The sequence below is a fragment of the Nelumbo lutea genome, chromosome 1 (assembly GCF_056320005.1).
Source record: "Nelumbo lutea isolate HS-2025 chromosome 1, American lotus-T2T, whole genome shotgun sequence".
NCBI lineage: Eukaryota > Viridiplantae > Streptophyta > Magnoliopsida > Proteales > Nelumbonaceae > Nelumbo > Nelumbo lutea.
In genome coordinates this window covers 209,491,978-209,510,971 of record NC_142684.1, presented here as the reverse complement: position 1 = coordinate 209,510,971, position 18,994 = coordinate 209,491,978, and the positions used below count along the sequence as shown (strand labels likewise).

The following is an 18,994-nucleotide window of genomic DNA, read 5'->3' as shown; positions in this document are numbered from 1 at the left end:
TGATCGTTGTTGGCCTCTTCCTTTTATGATTTGTTGCTTTAATTTTCCTTGTGAAGAGATAGATAGATACCCATTTGTGTAACGAAGGTTCTGTGGGTCCAATATGACCACGTGGCAAGAGATGCTATTAATGCTTTTCAAAACATCCATGTTTCATAACATCATAAATCACAATTCACGTGCATTTCTTGCAAGCAACGATTTGTATGCAACTCTTGAAATTTTCACACTACATTGTGGGACCCATTATTACAAAACGTAGATATGGCGTTTTTACGGTATCGTTCCCCTTGGTTCATAAATCATACTCCCTCTTTGCTCTTGTCCTGTCCTGGTTGCATGGAGTCAGTCAGCACTCAGCAACAAATACAATAATCCTTGTTTCCCATTCCGTCTTTTCCAGTTCCAGTGTAGCATGACCCAATTATCACATCGCCTAATTAATCATTCTCATTTTTTCATTGTCTTTTCGCCCCAGGCCCATTTGATATAATGAATCGAATCAGAGCTGATCATGGGCCTGGCCGTATTATGTATTGATGGGGGTTGTCCGTGGAGGTGGGCACCGGCATCTAATCCAACACAGAGTCCCAACAGCCATTCCAGCTATACATTAGAAGCGTCTCGCCATGAAAGACAGGGAGATGCTGTCATCTCAATGCACGGTTGCAAAGGCTGTTGGGACCCTGCGTTGGGACCTGATCCGACCTCACCACTTAACCTAACTACCTAAAAAAAATCAACTACAACTAGGGAAATTTGTAATTGAATTAATTCTTTTTACCAAAAAGGAAATTTTATGTTCAAAAGAAAAGAAAAAAAAAGTCTGAAAGGTAAAAGCGAATGAAATCCTGATGGTGCATGTGAGGCCGATTGACATTACAAGAAAGCCTGTAGTTATACGGGTTTAATCCTACACCCCCACATCTGGAATTGGAGGTATGCCAATGCCGAGTGCCAATAGCTCCCTTTCACCTTTCGGGACCTCACTAAACTAAGGCCTCGTTTGGTTCTACATGTGGAGTTGGAATGGGTTATTCTGATTTCAACTGTTTGGTTAGACGGAATCGGAATCTCATTCTCATTTCTAGTGGAATGGCATTCCCCCATTTGAGGGAATGGCCATTCCCTCTTCCTTCCTTAGGAATTAAATCCCAGTTGATTTCAAATTTCATTCTCATTCCTATTTGAACTAAACAGACTAGGGGAATAGATCATTCCAATTTTGATTCCAACTGCAAACCAAATGAACCCTAAATATATTTTCTTCTCCAATGCTACATTTGTGCTTTCTAAATTAAATACTTTCGGGTGTATCTGGTTTACTAACACTTTGAATCCTATAGGCTCAGTTTGGAAATAGTACAAATATAAATATGAACAGTACAAATACATATAAAATAATACAAAATACAAGGTTTTGCACTCTACATATTTGTATTTGTACTCTTTCCAAACTGAGCCAAGAGTGTTGCTAGTAGATTAACAGCTCTGATGCATATAACAAGCCATCATCAATGAGTTGGAACATTTTAAAAGATATCCATAAGACCAACTTCAACTTGGAGGAGGGTTTCATTTCTTATTAGCATCAAGGGGCCTTTGAAAGCAATTACAGCCAGAAGTATTGCACCCCTCCCTGATGTTCCACATATAATGTAGATATCTCAAATAGATTAACCCTATAACTTGGGCCAAACTTAACCCTAAAACTTTGCCCCATGAAAGGCTTGGGCTAGCATGCAATGAGTCTCCATTGGCTGGAGATAAAATCATACATAATGGGCAGGGTAACCAATCACAAGTCAACATGTTTATTCCAAATGGACCTCATGTATATGAAACACTGGCATGTTTCATTCGTGATAGGTTGCTCAGCCTGTTGTGCATGATTTTGTCTCCAGCCCATCTGATCTCGCCTATAACAACAGGCCGATGAATAAATCTGTTCATGGGCTGGGTTCAAGCTGAGTTTTTGCCAAATTTTAAATGGGCCCGGTCTGAAGATAAAAGCAATGTAAAATGTTCATGGGCCAACTCAAAGCCCGGCCCATAAACATTTTACATTACTTTTTTAGGCTTCAAACCGGTCATGAACAAGCCTACTAATGAGCTTGGGTAGGGATGTCAACAGGTTGGATTCATTAGGGTTTTTTTCCTAAGTAAATTGGATTCCTTTTTGTATATTGCATCATCTGATTATCTTTCTACCTCTTGAACTCTAATGGAAGTTATAAATTAATACAAGTATGTGTTTATATTCAGAAATGGTATTAAACTTTTAAAGCAGCCATTTGCTGTCTAATATTTATAACTCTTGAACTTGATGCAAATTAACTATGCATTCATCTAGAATTAAAATTTACCCAGTGAGAGCCATGATCGATCACAAGCAATATAGTTTCTAATATAATTACTCTTTGTCTGTTTCTAGTTTCTACTCGATAAGTATGCATTCATCAATGCCGACATTGAACTCTTCCAGACATTTATGATGAGGAAATTAAATAGAAGTAGATGAAGAGAAGGATGAAGTGAGATCAAATCATCAGAATCGGAATCAGAATGAGAATGAAATAAAGAAGAAATTTGACGACAAAGATGAAGTAACGAATGATAAAAAGAATATGTTTACAACGAGGAAGAAGAAGGTTTTGATGAATTAAGAAAGAAGGAATAATATTTGACTTTGGAGTGAGACAGTAGGACAGTAGGACAGTACTCGGAGGAAAATAGAAGTAGAGAATCCTGAGGAATTACAAATCATAAAACAGAATTAGACCTTTTGCCAATAAAACACGTTCCAACCCTCAACCAACTTTATCTAACACCACACATCTCACCATAGAGAATCCTACAGAATTACAAATCCCAAAACAGAGTTAGATCTTCTGCCAATAAAACACATTCCAACCCTCAACCAATTTCATCTAACACCGCACGTCTCACCATAAGACTGGGACCCACCATAAAAGTGGGGCCTAACATTCATGAGATGTGCAGTGTAAGATCATGTTGGTAGAGAGTTGGAACGTGTTATGTTAGTAAGTGATCTGGACTCCCCAAAACAAGGATACATACCTTGGTTTGAGTAATATTTGACTTGTCATTGGTCATGTAGCCAAATTTGCACACATGTTCTGACAATCGGACTAGAGGAAAATGTTCCCAATGCACGACTGGCAAAGACTGAGGGCAGTGGGAGTAAGGTTTTGTGATGATTGAATCAGATTTCATCTTAGGCAGTCCCTCACTCCCTTGTATGCCTTTTTTATTAAAAAATATTGATTAAAATTATTTTTTACCCCCACATCCATGGTGAACATGTTTTCTACCAAAAAATAACAACCTAGGTAAACAACAACCAAGTGGCCCAAACCTTTCCCACTCGAAACTAACGCAACCAAGCAGCCGCTATTCACCTTGATAGAAAGATGGAAGAACTTATGTTATATTTGGTTTGAAGGAAAGAGTAGGGAAATGTAGGGAAACCTATACAAGATTTATAAAGGTTTTCCTTCTTTTTTCTTTCATTTCCCTATTTTTTCCTTGAAACGAAACATATCCTTAGAGTTACGATCCCCTTTTGAGAGTTCAGCCATTTAATTTTAGTTTTTGTCTCCAAAAAATTTCCTCTAATCTGATCACCTCATGGAGCTTTTTCCTTGGTTGAGCAAGACTATTGTCAGTATTTTGTTGTAAGTGGATCATTTACACATTCTGTACACCATCTTCTGCACCTTTGGACCTTGGTGAATATTACCATTAACATCAAAGTTCCACTACTTAAGCCCACTCCTCAACTTACCTAACTAAAGAAAAAGAGTCATCAATGAATTGGCATGAACTTCTTCAGTTCTTCCTTCCAACAGCCACCAAATTTTTAAAACTGGTATGGTGCAACCACATCTGTTGAAACCCACCAAAACCTCCTCCAGAGGGCAATGATCAGCATTAGTCGCACGGTCATCCTCCAAAGCAACATAGGAAGCTCCCTCCAATCTCACTGACATTCTAGAGAGCAATTCATTATCAATTTTTTGGACTTTGTACTTCTCCCATTGTTTTAGCCTTTCACCCAACTCCACCTTTGACCTCCTGAATTCTTTTGCATTCACAACCCTATCAGGCCTTCTAGAGGATAAAGTAGAAGTGGTGATTCTCTCTTTGTCATCTAAGAAGGTTATTTTAACCCCAATATCACATTTTTATCAAATTTCAAATCAGCTTGGCTCCTTCCAGTTTTCCGTATAATAGTTGTTCCCATCAGGCATCACCTCTCTAACTTCTAAGCATCGGGTTTCAATTGGCTCAACTAGATTATCCACCTAGCATCTTCATCTGGTTCCCCCCCCCCCTTTTTGTCCATAGTTGGAACAATCTTCCTAACTAGATGGTATATTTGTTTAACCACCAGTTTCTCCTTTCTCACCACCACGGCTCTATGATCTCCTTTCGCTTCATCATTGGATTGAAAATTTATAGACTTGAAGTTTCCCCTTCCTCATTCGAATTCTTATTTTGTTTCTACTTACAATCTTCCTCCCAACGCCCATAATTAAAAAAGAAAAAGGCACTATTTGCGGAGTCTCGTTTTCATATTCTATTTTCTGCCAAAAACCCTCCTTCCCTAAACCCACCCAAACTTGACTAGGATTTTCCTTCAATAGATCCACCCCACACAAACCCTAGCCGTTGTGGTTCTAGACTTCTAGTTACCTCGTTATTACTTAATCTAATTTTAAAACACGTTTATCCATCCCCTGAGTCCATTTAAGTTTGGTTTGAAGAAAAAGGTAGGGAAAGGAAGAAAAATGTTGGGAATCCTTTACAAACCTTGATAGAGTTGTAACAATCAAAGCACCTTTTAGACGAAATGATCCAACCAAGAACTCTCGAATCTCAGCCAAAGAAGGCCTACCATACGAGCACTTCCCAACCAAAGCAAACCAAAGACAGAATATATTTTTCAATCTCTTCATCTGAGAAAAAGACGATAGATTCCCCCACTTGATTGAGGGGACCTTCAAGGGAATATCAACCACCGGTGGATCTAGAATAGCTTGAAAAGGATTCGAACCAATGTTCAAATTTTCATCAACCACCAATGGATCTAGAATAGCTGGAAAAGGATTCAAACTAAGGTTCAAATTTTCATTACATATCAGCCGATATGTATCATATTAATGGGCCACCGATACACGAAATGTAAAGAGTTCTGGAGTACGACCTGTTTCACGGGGTAACCAGGCCTTTAACCGATCCCTCCACATATTTTGAAAAAAAACAAAAAAAAAAGCATATAAAAGTGTTGATACAAAGTCCGGTACACCCAATTTTTATATCGAAACTTTGAAGCTTGATTGACGCTAAAAGCACTCTAATACAATGAGAATCGTATTGTTCAGTGGCGCCTCATGTCAGACTTGCCTTGTTTTCTGCGAGTCTGCTACTAATTTACATCTACACCCCACAGCATATCCCAACATGTATTAGGAACATCTCCCATTGTTCGTCTGCCATCAGACTATCAGTTGGTGACTGAGCACAGAAGCTAGATAATAGATGTACATGAGTAGGATCTAAGATTAAATGAAACCGGAGTCGAGACGGTTCTTGACCTCAAAGACCCAAAATAAGTGAAACGAACAGTGTTCATCAGCTCATTACTAATTTCTACTAATCATATTAGTTCGTTATTATTAAGTACATAAAAATAGACAAATCACGATGAGATTACTTTTAAAATGTTGACCCTCGTTTTCTCTTCATTAGTTTAGTTTAGTTTAGAAAGCTCTATCTAATCTTTACTGTTTCAATAAATGTAGTAGGAGGGAGGGGAGAGAGAGAGAGAGATCACTGAACACTTAATCATATTTACATTTCTGAATTAAACACAATGATTACAAAATTTTCAGAAAACCTTTGGCAGAAAGGCAGATCAATGAACTATTGCACACTGCCAATTGAACAAAAAAATAATCACAGAATTTTAATATACAAAATTGGTGAAGGGGGTTTGATGCATTATTGTACACCATTTGGATGAGAGCATCTCTTCAGTTTAGGTGAATTATTGATATCCTTCTTAGAGACGCTCAAAATACCAGATTGCTCATCAACCTTTTCTATCAGAAGCTTCAACAGTGGAACCTTTGACAGAGTTTTGCATGACCCCACCATAATCAACTTCTTCTGCACAAACCACAATGACCAAGTTAATATCTGAAAATGATTAGCACTTTCTAGAGAGAGAAGGGGTGCTGATATGTCATTTTGGTGGTTCAGTTTTACTCACTTGGAAGGAGTGCATACTCGCTTCTGTACCTTATATCTGAACCATGGCCTGACCCAAAACACTCCCTGTAAGGGGCATATCGGGAAGGCCCAGATACAATATGGTATCAGCCGATACGGGCCAATACGTATCGGTATTTTGAACCTTGGTTTCATGCAGGTTAATGAAAATAGTTCCATCATTTTTATGCAATTATTTATTTGTAACTTTTAATCTACATGTTCAAAATGTACAAGTATATTAAAGCCAGGTTGGAAACTTTGAAGTGTTGAAACTGTAAATTTGATTGAAAGAAAATTACTTAGACATGATTACATTCATCACCTACCTTGGCACGTGTTAGAGCTACATTGATCCTATGCCAGTCTCCGAGAAGTGAAGATATACAGGATCTTGGATTTTCGCTAGATCTTACAAAGGATACCAATATGCAGTCCTTATCCCGTCCCTGATCAGTCAATACAGGTCACACAACAAATTAGAGAAATACTCGTGCTGATGTTGCTGATATGATTCTGATCTCAGCCCATTCATATATCTATTTCAAATTGAAATATCATAGGCCAAGATGGAGTTGGAAGCAGAAGAAATATTAAGAAAATAGAAAACTAGCAAATAAAATATTAAACTAAAATTGAGGAAGCACCACAATGTAAACATGTACAGTATACAAGATGCAATTCAAGACCTCTTACTGCTTTCATGTGGCAAGTGAAAAGAATCAAACACAAACTTGAAAAATGCCATTAACTTTAAAAGATGGACACTCTTGCCATTCCAGCAAACAGGTCATCTTCAAACAAAAAAGGAGAGAAAAGGGAGAGGTATCTATCAAACTAATAGTGGCAAAAACAGAACCTGATATTTGTCAATGGTATGGATCTCCACTGTTGTTGCAGAGACAGCACGTCGGAGAAGATTTGCCTGAGAATTGTAAAGAGTGATGATACCAATATCTTCCCCAATAATGCCTTTGTTGACTAGTTCTTCAGTGACCTATGAATAAAGCAATAAAAATATGAAGACCATCTTGTTTTTTTGACTGGTACATTATATATATGAGAAGTCCAAGCAAAATAGAAAAATGGAGAGAACTGAAGTCTTTTCTTGAGAGTAGTATAATGGCAAGTATTGTACCTCTGCAACAATGTAAGCTTCCAAAGGGTTGTTAACAGCATTTTGATCTTTCGTTTCCAAAGCAGGTAACATATCTAACATATGAAAAAGGATGCATAAATACTGAAAAATCTTACATATCAACCAAATAATAACATAAATTTACTAACCTGTGTTGATAAATATAACTGATCTGCTTGGATTCAAGACCTATGCAAAGTACAAAACACAAAAGTTCACCACAAATCAAGTAATCACAAATAAGAGAAACAGAATTAACACATCAAAGCTGCATTGACATTCAGTTGTTTAAATATTAACAATGCAAATAGCAGACTACACACTTGTACATGTGGGAATACAAGGGTTTGCTTGAAAGAGTACAGAGGGCAAGAAATCTGAACACTCAGAAACTAATTATTGGAGACTCCAAGTTGGTTCTGGGGTGGCTACAAAGTGAGGAGGCAAAACTATGGAGCTATAACAATGAAAGGAAGAAATCCAAATGGTTGATACAGAATATGGAGTGAACATACAATGGATTAAAAGAAGTGCAAATTCCTTGGCCAATGCTCTTGTTAAACAGGGGATGGGAAGAGATCAGCTGTTTTGGGCTCAATTGTAGGAAGAGTGGTTTGGGGAGAGATAAGAGGGTTTATCTCTCACTGCTTGTATACTCTTATTGTGCTCTGTTTTTACTTTCCACCTATTAATGAAATCTACAGTTACTGATAAAAAAGATCTATTCATATTCATAAATAACATCTAGAAACACATTTATGCAGAAACAGACTGGAAAAGGACCATAATTATTAACTTCATCTTCATGTTGGTAGTACCATTAAAATGTTCCAACATTAAAATTCTTAGACAATACTATTATTTTCTAATAATAGATTATTGAAAATTAGTAAGAATTAGAAACATATCTACATTATAAAGCTATTATAAATTTAAAATTATTATGATAATGAATATGGCACTAAACAGAACAGAATGCTGCAACAGGATTCATATAGCCAACCCCATATAGTTGGGATAAAGCTTGGATGAATGTGATGATGACAATGAAAAACAATCAAAGGCCATGTAGTTTCACCCATCACTTTTTCCTTATTTAAAAATTCCATTATTTGTGCAACAAATATTTTCAGTATACTAGGGAGGCTGGGTTTTTTTCTTCAAGATTAACTATCTTGTTTAAATGAGAACAAAGCTCAACTTAATTGCACATTATATATCTAGAGAAGATGCAAATCAAGAAGGGCTGTATTGGGACCAGCCATGGTGAGCTAGCCTTTAGGTGCCCCTGTTTTGGTTAATGGTTTTAATTGATATTTTTGTTTTTCCCTCAAGATCTATGGACTGTTCTTTGTACTTCTATTTTTGCTGACTTATTAATAAAATCTCTTAGACCTCTTTAGATATGCTTTGATATATTATTTAATGGAGACTCTAATGTGTTTGGTTCTGATACAATGCTTGGTTTTTCAATAATGCAAAGCATCAACTTATAGCATGACCTAGAAATCCATTAACAGAAATGCTGGGCACAAACAATAAAGTACAACTGTGCAAGAATTTTTTTCTGCAGAAAGTTGGCTTACCTCTTTCAGCCATGATGTCATAGGCTCTGCACCTAAAAACTTTAGCTTGGCATTCGCTATTTCAGAGGAACCACAACGCAATCTATTCCCATATATTAGGGCATTTGATAGTTCCATTATTCCAGCACACATGCGATACTTCATGTAGTAATATGTTCAAATGCAGTTAATTGATTTGATACTTGAGTATCAGAAAAGAGACAATAAAGTGTAGCAATATGGTTGCTGACTCAAAGATACCTGGGACTGCAAGGCTGAAATTGCCTGTGGATGTGCTTCTGAAAGCCTGCAAAACAAGCTTATCCCCATTCCATTTTCACGAGCCTCAACACTCTAAAAATACATGAAAAACTCAGAAATATTTTTGTCTAGTAAGACAAATCAAGCAGTAAATAAAAATATAAAACTTTAGTAGTAACCGAAAAAGACATGGATGCATACTTGGACAAGTGGAGGTAGCTGGTAGTGGTCTCCAACAAGGACAAATTTTGAAGCAAACATCAAGGGCCCCAAAGACACCTAAATGGGAAATTTCAATCATTAGGAAGGCCAAATATAGAGCTTAGCTCAAATGAGCCACTTAAAATAGATAAAATAAATTGTGATTCTAAATGTCCGCAGCCCAGTACCAGAATAAGTCAATAAGATAATATCTTAGAAGTTAGTCTTAAATGCATATAGAGGATGAAAATATTAAGACTATACTTCCACCAAGCTGATCTTTTTGCATAAAGAAACTATATAGTAACAGAGAATTGGATCTTTCAACAATATAATAAATCAAGTAAATAATGTTCCCCTACAAAATAATTCAAATGAAAATATTGAGAATGAAATTTAAATACCCAAAAACCTATAAACTAAAAAAAAAAAACAAGGCAGTAAGGGTTCACTCTCTAATGAGAAGTTGAAAAGAAAAGAAAGAGAAGGAAAATTGTATAACCATTATTAACAAGTGCAGAATTTGTTAGTTTTCAAATCCATAGAAATCCAAATCATTTTGTCTGCTTTCAGCATATTTTCTCCTTGCTAGATTATGTTATATTCTGAATACTTTATATGGTATGTAGAAGTGGCATATAATGTTCTTACTATGGGGTATTTTTTCCATTGTACTCTATTTATAAATACTGATGTGAAGGGCACATAGCCATTTTTGGCCCTTTAATCTTTCTCTTTTTGTTTCTCCGCTTCTTCCTTTCTTTTCCTTCTTCCGTCTTTCACTTTATTTTGCCATTAATCTTCTACCTGGTATCAGAGCAGGAAACCAACCCTCCTCTGTTGACTGCACCATTCCTGAGATGATGTCATCACCCCACCGTCAAATGACATCAGCAGACTGTACAGACAAGTGACCAACTCGACAAAAAAAGACAAAACAAAACACTAGATCTTGGTGAAAAAAGACTTATATTGGATTTTGATACATGTTGAAAAGGCTATAAGAGCTAGTGGTAAGAAATGATTTAATGATTTCAAAAAATGGATATGGCACTGGACAGAACAAAATGGCAAAGCGGGATCGATTCATATAGCCAACCCCATATAGTTCGGGCAAGGCATAGATGACGATATAGGAAAGTAACTTTACCCCATTGTTAATTCATATATACCATATATGTATACAATAAATAGAGTTTACTGCTTGAACACTAGAATATTAGATGGTGTATAAGTTTTACTTAAAAGTCAACTAAACCAAATACAATGGCTCTTTAACCTATACATGAAAGAAAACAAATTCAATATGGTTTCCAAATAGGTTTTAAATAACCTAAATAAACAACATACAAGTGCCCCTTGAAAAGAATTAAAGAAACACAAAGGAATGACAAATTGGAAATTATATCTCAATTGAATTTATTTGAAATTTGAATTGCATGAATCACATCAATTGTAAGGCTCATGAATCAAACCATAAGATTAAAAAAGATTTGAATTGAAACCCTCGGGGTTGATGATTTGAATCATAAATCATAAAATTTATACAACTATGATACAAAACATATAGAAGAAAGAACAAGAAAAGGGAAAAAGAGACGACAAAAGCCCAACGTGTAGGGGTGGGGGCCTAGAGTTGAATAAACAAAGAATAAACACCTCCTGTCTATGTAAAACCCATCCCTGAAAGCCACCAAAGCCCATGAAACTAGAAGACTCAAAGCTAAATACCCTTCTCAAATAAGATATTGAAGCCCATAAGATCCCTACTTCCAATGAAGTTGTGAAGGTAAAACAAAAGCCAAAACACCCGCAAACTACATCCCAGGTTCCCATGGAGCTCAAAACATGAAACCAAGCATTAGGATTAGCAAACATAGAAAGAATCAATGATGCATATTGTAAGTCACGTGCATGATTCAAATCAACCTCCTCACCTCTCGGAAAATAAAAATTAAACTAGCATAGAAACCATGGTCCATATATGTTCTAAACAATATATTGTTTATTGTTTTAGGAGCTAAATGTACTTTGATGCTGATACGGGAACCAGTTTTGGAATGGCTGAAAAAGAAATCAGCGACCTGGAAAGCTAAACAATTGTCTTTGGGGGTAGAATCACCCTCTTAAAGAGCTCCCTGACTAACCGTCCTGCTTTTTACCTTTCGTTATTTCCAATTCCAGGGAAAGTGGCTCAAAGAATTGAGAGACTGCAGAGGGAGTTTCTGTGGAGGGGTGGGAGGAAGATAAGAAGAAAATTCACTTGGTGAACTGGGATCAGGTGTGCTCCCCGAAAGAAAAAGGAAGCTTGGGTATCAGTCGGTTGAGGATTTTCAATAAGGCACAGCTAAGAAAATGGATCTGGAGATTTGGAATGGAAAGAAGTAATTGGTGGAGAACCATAGTTGCAGCTAAATATAATATAGATAGAGGAGATTGGATAACCACTTCTTCTCTCCCCTCCTTAGGCTGCTCTTAGTGGAGGAAAATAATGGATATTCTTCCAAATTTCATCAGAGATTTAAATCCAAGGCTGGGGAAGGGCGACAGGTTGGCTTTCTGGAAAGATCCTTGGTGTGGAGTTACCTCTCTATCAGATTTATTCCCACAGTTATTTTAATTACTGATCTTCGCGATGCAGTGGTAACATACTGTTTTGAGGTATTTGGCAACTCTGTTGTTTGGTGTCCTTCATTTAGAAGGAACATTCAGGATTGAGAAATTACAAAATTAGCCAAGTTACTTGAGTTTATCTCCCACCAGCCTCTTGACCTGTCCAAAGAAGATAGTTGGTATTGGATTTGGAGTACAGATGGCCAATTCTTAGTCAAGTCCTTTGTTCTTCATCTGTTGGCAAGTAATTTGGAGGACATGCATGCTTCCAAAATCTGGAACCCGTTCTCTCCCTCAAAAGTCAATGCCCTGGTGTGGGCTGCAGCTTTAGACAGATGTTTAACCAAAGGTCGTCTTTCTAAAAGAGGATTTCAACCCCAGGATCAGAGATGTGTGTTGTGTGGTCAAGACGTGGAGGATAACAATCACCTATTTCTTCACTGCCCTGTATCTGGAACCATTATCTTTCTGCTCTCGGTCTTGCTTAGGTTATGCCTGGTTCAGTAAAGGAGATGTTATGGAGCTGGGGGTTACAAAGGCTATCAAAGCTTGCTGCTGCTGTATGGATGTCCATTCCAGCTGCTGTAATTAGTACCATTTGGGCAGAAAGGAACAAAAAGCTTTTTCATAGTATTGCCAGAAATCATGAGGATCTTATATCAATTTCATTTGGAAAACTGATCTCTTGGGTTTCGACAGAAAAAGGGATTCAGGCCTCTCAGTTCGGAGGCTGGACTGAATTCAAGGAACTTTTGGTATTTGTAATCTTGCTTTGTTTTGGCGGTTTCCGCCAAGGAATTCTCCTTGGGGGGGGGGGGGGGGGGGGTCCCTTTATACTATTACTTGTCTTAATAAAATTACCTTACCTTTTCTCAATACACACACACACACACACACACACACACACACACACACACAGGTTTTTTATTGTTTTAGTATATATGATTCCCATTGATAACAGATAAAAGCAAACTATATCATTCTTCTTTTTAATAAATAATAATATAACTTGTAAACTCTAATAGCAAAATGGCATTTATAGATAATAAAACACACATTAAGAAAGAAAATACATACGGGCAGGGTAGTCTGTCCAGCTTCATCCATTATGCATATGTCAAAACTCTTGTTAGCAAGCACAGGATGGGTTATCCCCAAACAAGTCACTGCTACAACATTGACTTGGTCCAATCTTAGTTTAATGTCATCCACAGTGTGTATGTCCATTGCTGCAATAGAAAAGGTTAAATATGACTGCATTAAGAAGGAATATCACAAAGAAACAAAAGCTGGTACACAGAAGGCATTTGAGAATTTCCTGGTGGATTTACTAAGAAGGTTGAACTGGATAGCAAGCTTATCAGTGCAAAGGACTCATATCTGATTACAATGGGAACTACTGCAATTAAATTGATCTTTAATGCAGTAGCATGGGTTATTCAACGCCAGAAGGCATAGGGGCTGCAATGGAACAATTCTAGCTCTATGGTCAAGTAATTGGCCACAAGGATTCAATAAAAGCAGAATTAAAAGCTGTGTTGCAAGGTTTAATGACAGCATGGGGGTTGAATCTGAACAACATAGCAGTGGAGGGTGATTCAAACTTTCAAAGTGGTTGTGGATTAGCTATGCAAGAAGAATCAGGTCATATAGCAACACCAGAACACAATAAAGGCAATATAAGAGCCAAGTAGTGGAATAACTGCAGAATAAAAAAAGGTTAGTAGGTCATGCAATGGCATGACCAATGCATTGTCTAAACAAGGAGTAAACAGAACATTGTAATGAGTTTGTGATGTAACAGATACTTATGTTCAGGGCTAGGGCTCAGACTCTATAAAGCCTCAATTGATGGAAAAGCTATTCATCAAAGGAAGAAACTAAAGTTGATACTGCAGCATGATCAAACCTGAAAGGCAATGTCCCCGAACTTCCTCATGCACAGCTTCATATCTTCCAAGTCGTACAAAATCAATGCCCTATAATGCTCAATGTTTCAATAAATTACAATAACAAAAAATGACATGATGACAAAACAAGAGAATAGCATATAGAAACATGAACCAACCATGTTTGATTCAACAAGCTAGGTCAACAATGAGTTGAAAACACTACCTTAGTCATCCTAGGCAACAGCATCATGGGTATCAACCAACTAGTTAGTGATGCAACCAATCTGGCCCTCAACTGATTAGTCAGTCAAAACTTTGATAATGTAAATTCCTGTAATTATTACTGATAGTAAAATTGTGATTTACTATTTATTAATTAGTGGTTCTCCACATACAGTTTTGATAAGACTATTAATGGGCATTTAGAGTTATTTTAGGAGTTAGAGTCCTTATTTAAATGTCTCTACTCCCTATACATTAACCATTGGGCTGCCTTAGTTTTGAAGTTGGCAGAATTTGTTCTGGATCATCTTCCTAGTTGGAATTGGAGTTTGTAAAGGGAGATTGGAGCTCTCATGAAGTCATGATTAGTCTACAAAAAGAGTAATTATAATTGAAATTTAGAGTGAAATTAATGGAACAAAATTTTTGCTTGAAGTAGTCGATCAAGACTACAATCTGTCTTGGTTTAAAAAGAAACAAATAGTAATTTGAAGAGGAGAAGAAGAGAAGTACACGAAGAGAAATTCAGAAAAGGGGAGAGAGAGAGAGGGTCATAAAATCTGCCGATCCACTCTTATGATTTATATATATGCTTAACTAACTGTAAAAGGGCTGAATTGCCCATATTGCTTACATGGCAAAAAGAATAAAAGAAAACTAATGATAAAAAACTGAAATAACTACCAACTAATACACTATCATAACTAACTAAAATAATTGTACCATACGAACATAGTGGGGACCACATCAGTGGGGTCCACATTAGTGTTCTCTTCACTCCCCCTCAAGTTGAGAATAGATATTTGTCATTCCCAACTTGCATAGGTCAGCCTTTAACTTCTTCCTTGGAACAGCTTTGGTGAGAAGATCTGCGAGCTGCATGCTGGAGGTGATATACGGAAGACACACTTCTTGATATGAAATCCTTTCTCTAACAAAATATCGGTCTACTTCAATATGCTTAGTTTTGTCACGCTATAACGGATTATGGGCTATATTAATAGCAGTCTGATTATCATAGTACAACATTAAGGGCTTCTCATAAGCAACACCCAACTCCTCAAATAGTGATTTCAACCATAGGATTTGAGCCACACCATTTGCCATGGACCTATATTCAGTTTCAGCACTGGAACAAGAAACAACACTTTGTTTCTTACTCCTCCAAGAGATAAAGTTACCTCCTCTACAAAAGCACAATATTCAGAGGTAGACCTTATATCATCAACACTCCCAGCCCAATCAGCATCTGTGTAAACCTCTATCTTCATGTGATCATTATTCTTGAATAGTATCTACCTGGGCACCTCTTCAAATATGCTAATATCCTCTCAATTACAAGTGAGTGGTTCTAGGATAGTGCATATACTGACTGACAATACTGACTACATAACTGATGCCTAGTCGTGTGAGACAAAGATAGAGGAGTTTTCCAACCAAACGTTGGAGCATAGCTTTACCATCAAGAGGCCCTCCACCCTCTGCACTGATCTTGTGATTCTGTTCAATAGGTGTGTCTGCAGGCTTAACACCTAATTTTCCGATTTCTTCCAATAGGTCAAGAACATACTTTCTTTGAAAAACAAAAATCCCATGTTTAGACCTAACTACCTCAATACCCAAGAAGTATCGTAATTCTCCCAGATCTTTTACCTCAAACTCTTGATGGAGTTGTTTAAGAGACTCAATCTCACTGTTATCATTCCTTGTCACTACAATATCATCCACATATACAACAAGCAAGGTCAAGGAAGAATCCACTCTCTTAATGAACAATGTATGGTCTGATTGGGCCTGCACATAACCAAATTTTCCAAGGGCTTATCTAAGTCTATCAAACCAAGCTCAGGGGGACTGTTTCGGCCCATACAAGGCTTTATTCAACCGGCAAACCTTCTTTCCTGTTTCTTCATCATAAAATCCAAGAGGCAATTGCATGTAGACTTCTTCCTGCAAGTCTCCATTGAGAAAGGCATTTTTACATCCATTTGGAACAAGGGCCAAGAATAACTAGTTGCAAAGGATAATAAAACTCTAATAGTGGTTATCTTTGCTACTAGAGCAAAAGTCTCCAAGTAGTCTATACCATAAGTTTGAGTAAATCCCTTTGCAACTAATCGGGCCTTATACCTTTCAGTAGAACCATCAGCATTATGTTTCATAGTAAACACCCATCTACATCCAATTGGTTCCTTCCCTTTAGGCTGGTCAACTAGCTCCCAAGTATTATTTCTCAGAAAAGCATCCATTTCAACCTTCACTGCATCTTTCACTCAAGAACTGACAAGCTTCCCACACTATTCTGTGGATAGGAATATCAGTAATGGATGCAAAAAATGACCTGTAAGAAGGAAACAAGTGATCATAGGACAAGAACTAGGAAATGCAGTGAGCTGTGGATGTGGTGCAACGCCGTTTGTCTTTAGAGACTGCAATGGGGAGGTTGAGGTCATCCAATGGAGGTAAGGGCTCAACGGTGAAATGCATCTCAGTGGAATCTGGATTTGATAAAGGGACTATCTTACCTGGATCTGTATCCACAGAAGGAACTAGGGCTGGCCTAGATTGTTGATGACCGAAATCAACTTGCCTCCATTGCCTGAGATAAACTCTCAAACCCCGACACCTCTGACAACCCTCCCCATTACATCCCCCATCACTCAATGGAACAAGTAAAGGAACTTCTGATGAGTTAACCCCACACTCACTACTCTCCCCTGAAGAGAAACCCTAGGATAATAGGGTACATCCTCAAAGAAGGTAGCATCCAATAGAGACAAATCTCCTCCCAAAAGTAGGTTCATAGCAGCAATATCCTTTTTGAGCTTGTACATAACTGAGAAAAATACATTTGGATGCCTTAGGATCAAATTTGGAACGATGAAGACCAAGAATCTAAACAAAACAAGTACAACCAAAGGTTTTAGGGGGAACAGTAAACAATTCCTTATCAGGACATAGAAGGGTAAATGGAGGTTTCATATCAAAGATCCGTGAAGGAACTCGATTGATGAGATACACTACTGTAAGAATAGCATCTCCCCAGAAACAAATAGGCACATTTGAGTTAATATGATGCTTCTAGCCACTACCAATATGTGCTTATTCTTTCTTTCAACAACCCCATTCTGCTGTGGTGTATGAGGGCAAGTACTCTAGTGGATGATCCCATGATTAAGCAAATAAGAAGCTAATGGGTTGGGAAAGTATTCTTTTACATTATTGGATCTGAAAATTTTGATTTTGACCCCAGATTGGGTTAAAATCACTTGATGAAAGATCTAGGTCAAAGCAGGAACTTCATCTCAAGAACACATAAGGTAAACCCAAGAAAAACGGGTATAATCATCAACAAACCATAAGAAATATCTGTATCCCCTCATAGCAGTGATATGATAAGGTCCCCAAACATCGATATGCACAATATCAAAAGGATTACTACTTCTTTTATTACTTATTAAATAAGATGCTCTACAATGCTTTGCAAACTCACAACTCTCACATCTCAAACTAGGAAACAAACTCTTCAAAGACCGAAAAGATAAATGACCCAACCGATTATGCCAAAGCATAACCTGACTAACAGACTGAGAAACAAAAGACTTCCTATCTTCACTATCTTCCCAATGAGAATTCTCTCCAAGCAAATAAATCCCATTCGTCTCACAGCCAGTCCCAATCACCTTCTTTGTCTCCAAGTCCTGAAAAACACATCGATCAAAAAAAAAGGTTACTAAACAATTCTGGTGTTCTGTAATGCTACTGACTGAAAGCAAGTTACTACTAAGTTTAAGAACATGCAAAACTGAAGATAAGGAAATGGTATTAGACAACTTGATGTCTCCCTTGCCAAAAATGGGAACAAGGGAACCATTAGCAATGGACACTTTATCTCTATCAAATGATAAGTGTTAGGTAATAAACAGTAATGGCAAGCCAGCCATATGGTCAAATGCACGAGTCTATTACCCAACAATGTTCAATGTTACCTGGAGCTGAAGCATGATAAGCTGAGGCCCGAGTACCTGAATGAGCAAAAGCTGATGTGGGAGGAGCTGATGGCAGCTAAGATGATTGAGCTGAATTGCCAACTTCCTTTTCCAACTGAGTCGGGGCAGCCCAGACAACAACTAGGGTGTCTAGAGGTGTGGCTTTTATGCCCGATGAGGTTGTAGAATCAATATTCACAGTCCTATTAGCATTACCCCTTTTGTTCCTAAGTTTTGCTAGAATTAGATGATGATGCAGCTTCCAAGAAGTGTCTTTAGTATGCTTAGTTTTCTCGCAATGTTCACATACCAGATCCCGCTTGTCTTCCTTCTTTATATCCCTCTCCATATCACCCCCGAACTTAGGTTTAACTGCTACCAAGGCTGATTGGAAGGGCTGATATTGCATCATAACCTTTCTCCTAGTCCCTTCAGTATGCATTGAGTAGACTTGTGATAAGGTCACACTGTCCCTTGTCAGTAGTTGTTGTCTCACAATATCATATTCAGGATTTAGACCAACTAGGAACTCAAAAACCCTATTAGCTTTAACCTGCTTTCTATGAGTCTGTGAATCCTTCCGACTTTCCCACTTAAGTGTTTCTAAGTGGTCAATTTCATGCCACAAAGATTTCAAGGTAGAGAAGTAAACCAAGACTGGTTTCTCTCCTTGCTTAAGGTTGTTAACCTCACATTTCAGCTCATAGGCCTTAGCAACATTAAGGGATTGGGAATAGGTCTCTTTCATGGCATCCTAGATTTCCTTAACTGTTTTTGCCCACAAATAGTTTCTGCTGATATGTGGTTGCATAGTGT

General features: G+C 37.5%; 1 protein-coding gene across 1 annotated transcript in view; it reads right to left on the bottom strand.

The window, feature by feature from the left end:
• Nucleotides 1–5,854: 5,854 nt before the first annotated feature.
• EMB2411 (DNA replication helicase) overlaps nucleotides 5,855–18,994 on the bottom strand; it is a 30,472-nt gene continuing 17,332 nt past the window's right edge. Inside the window, exons 25-34 of the mRNA XM_088962722.1 lie at nucleotides 13,985–14,054; nucleotides 13,153–13,304; nucleotides 9,463–9,540; nucleotides 9,262–9,354; nucleotides 9,022–9,159; nucleotides 7,585–7,624; nucleotides 7,436–7,509; nucleotides 7,157–7,294; nucleotides 6,627–6,746; nucleotides 5,855–6,195 (exon numbers count right to left, since the gene is read on the bottom strand). Of these exons, the coding sequence (XP_088818848.1) occupies nucleotides 6,028–6,195; nucleotides 6,627–6,746; nucleotides 7,157–7,294; nucleotides 7,436–7,509; nucleotides 7,585–7,624; nucleotides 9,022–9,159; nucleotides 9,262–9,354; nucleotides 9,463–9,540; nucleotides 13,153–13,304; nucleotides 13,985–14,054 (1,071 nt within the window). The 3' untranslated portion in view covers nucleotides 5,855–6,027. The remainder of the gene's footprint in view (nucleotides 6,196–6,626; nucleotides 6,747–7,156; nucleotides 7,295–7,435; nucleotides 7,510–7,584; nucleotides 7,625–9,021; nucleotides 9,160–9,261; nucleotides 9,355–9,462; nucleotides 9,541–13,152; nucleotides 13,305–13,984; nucleotides 14,055–18,994) is intronic.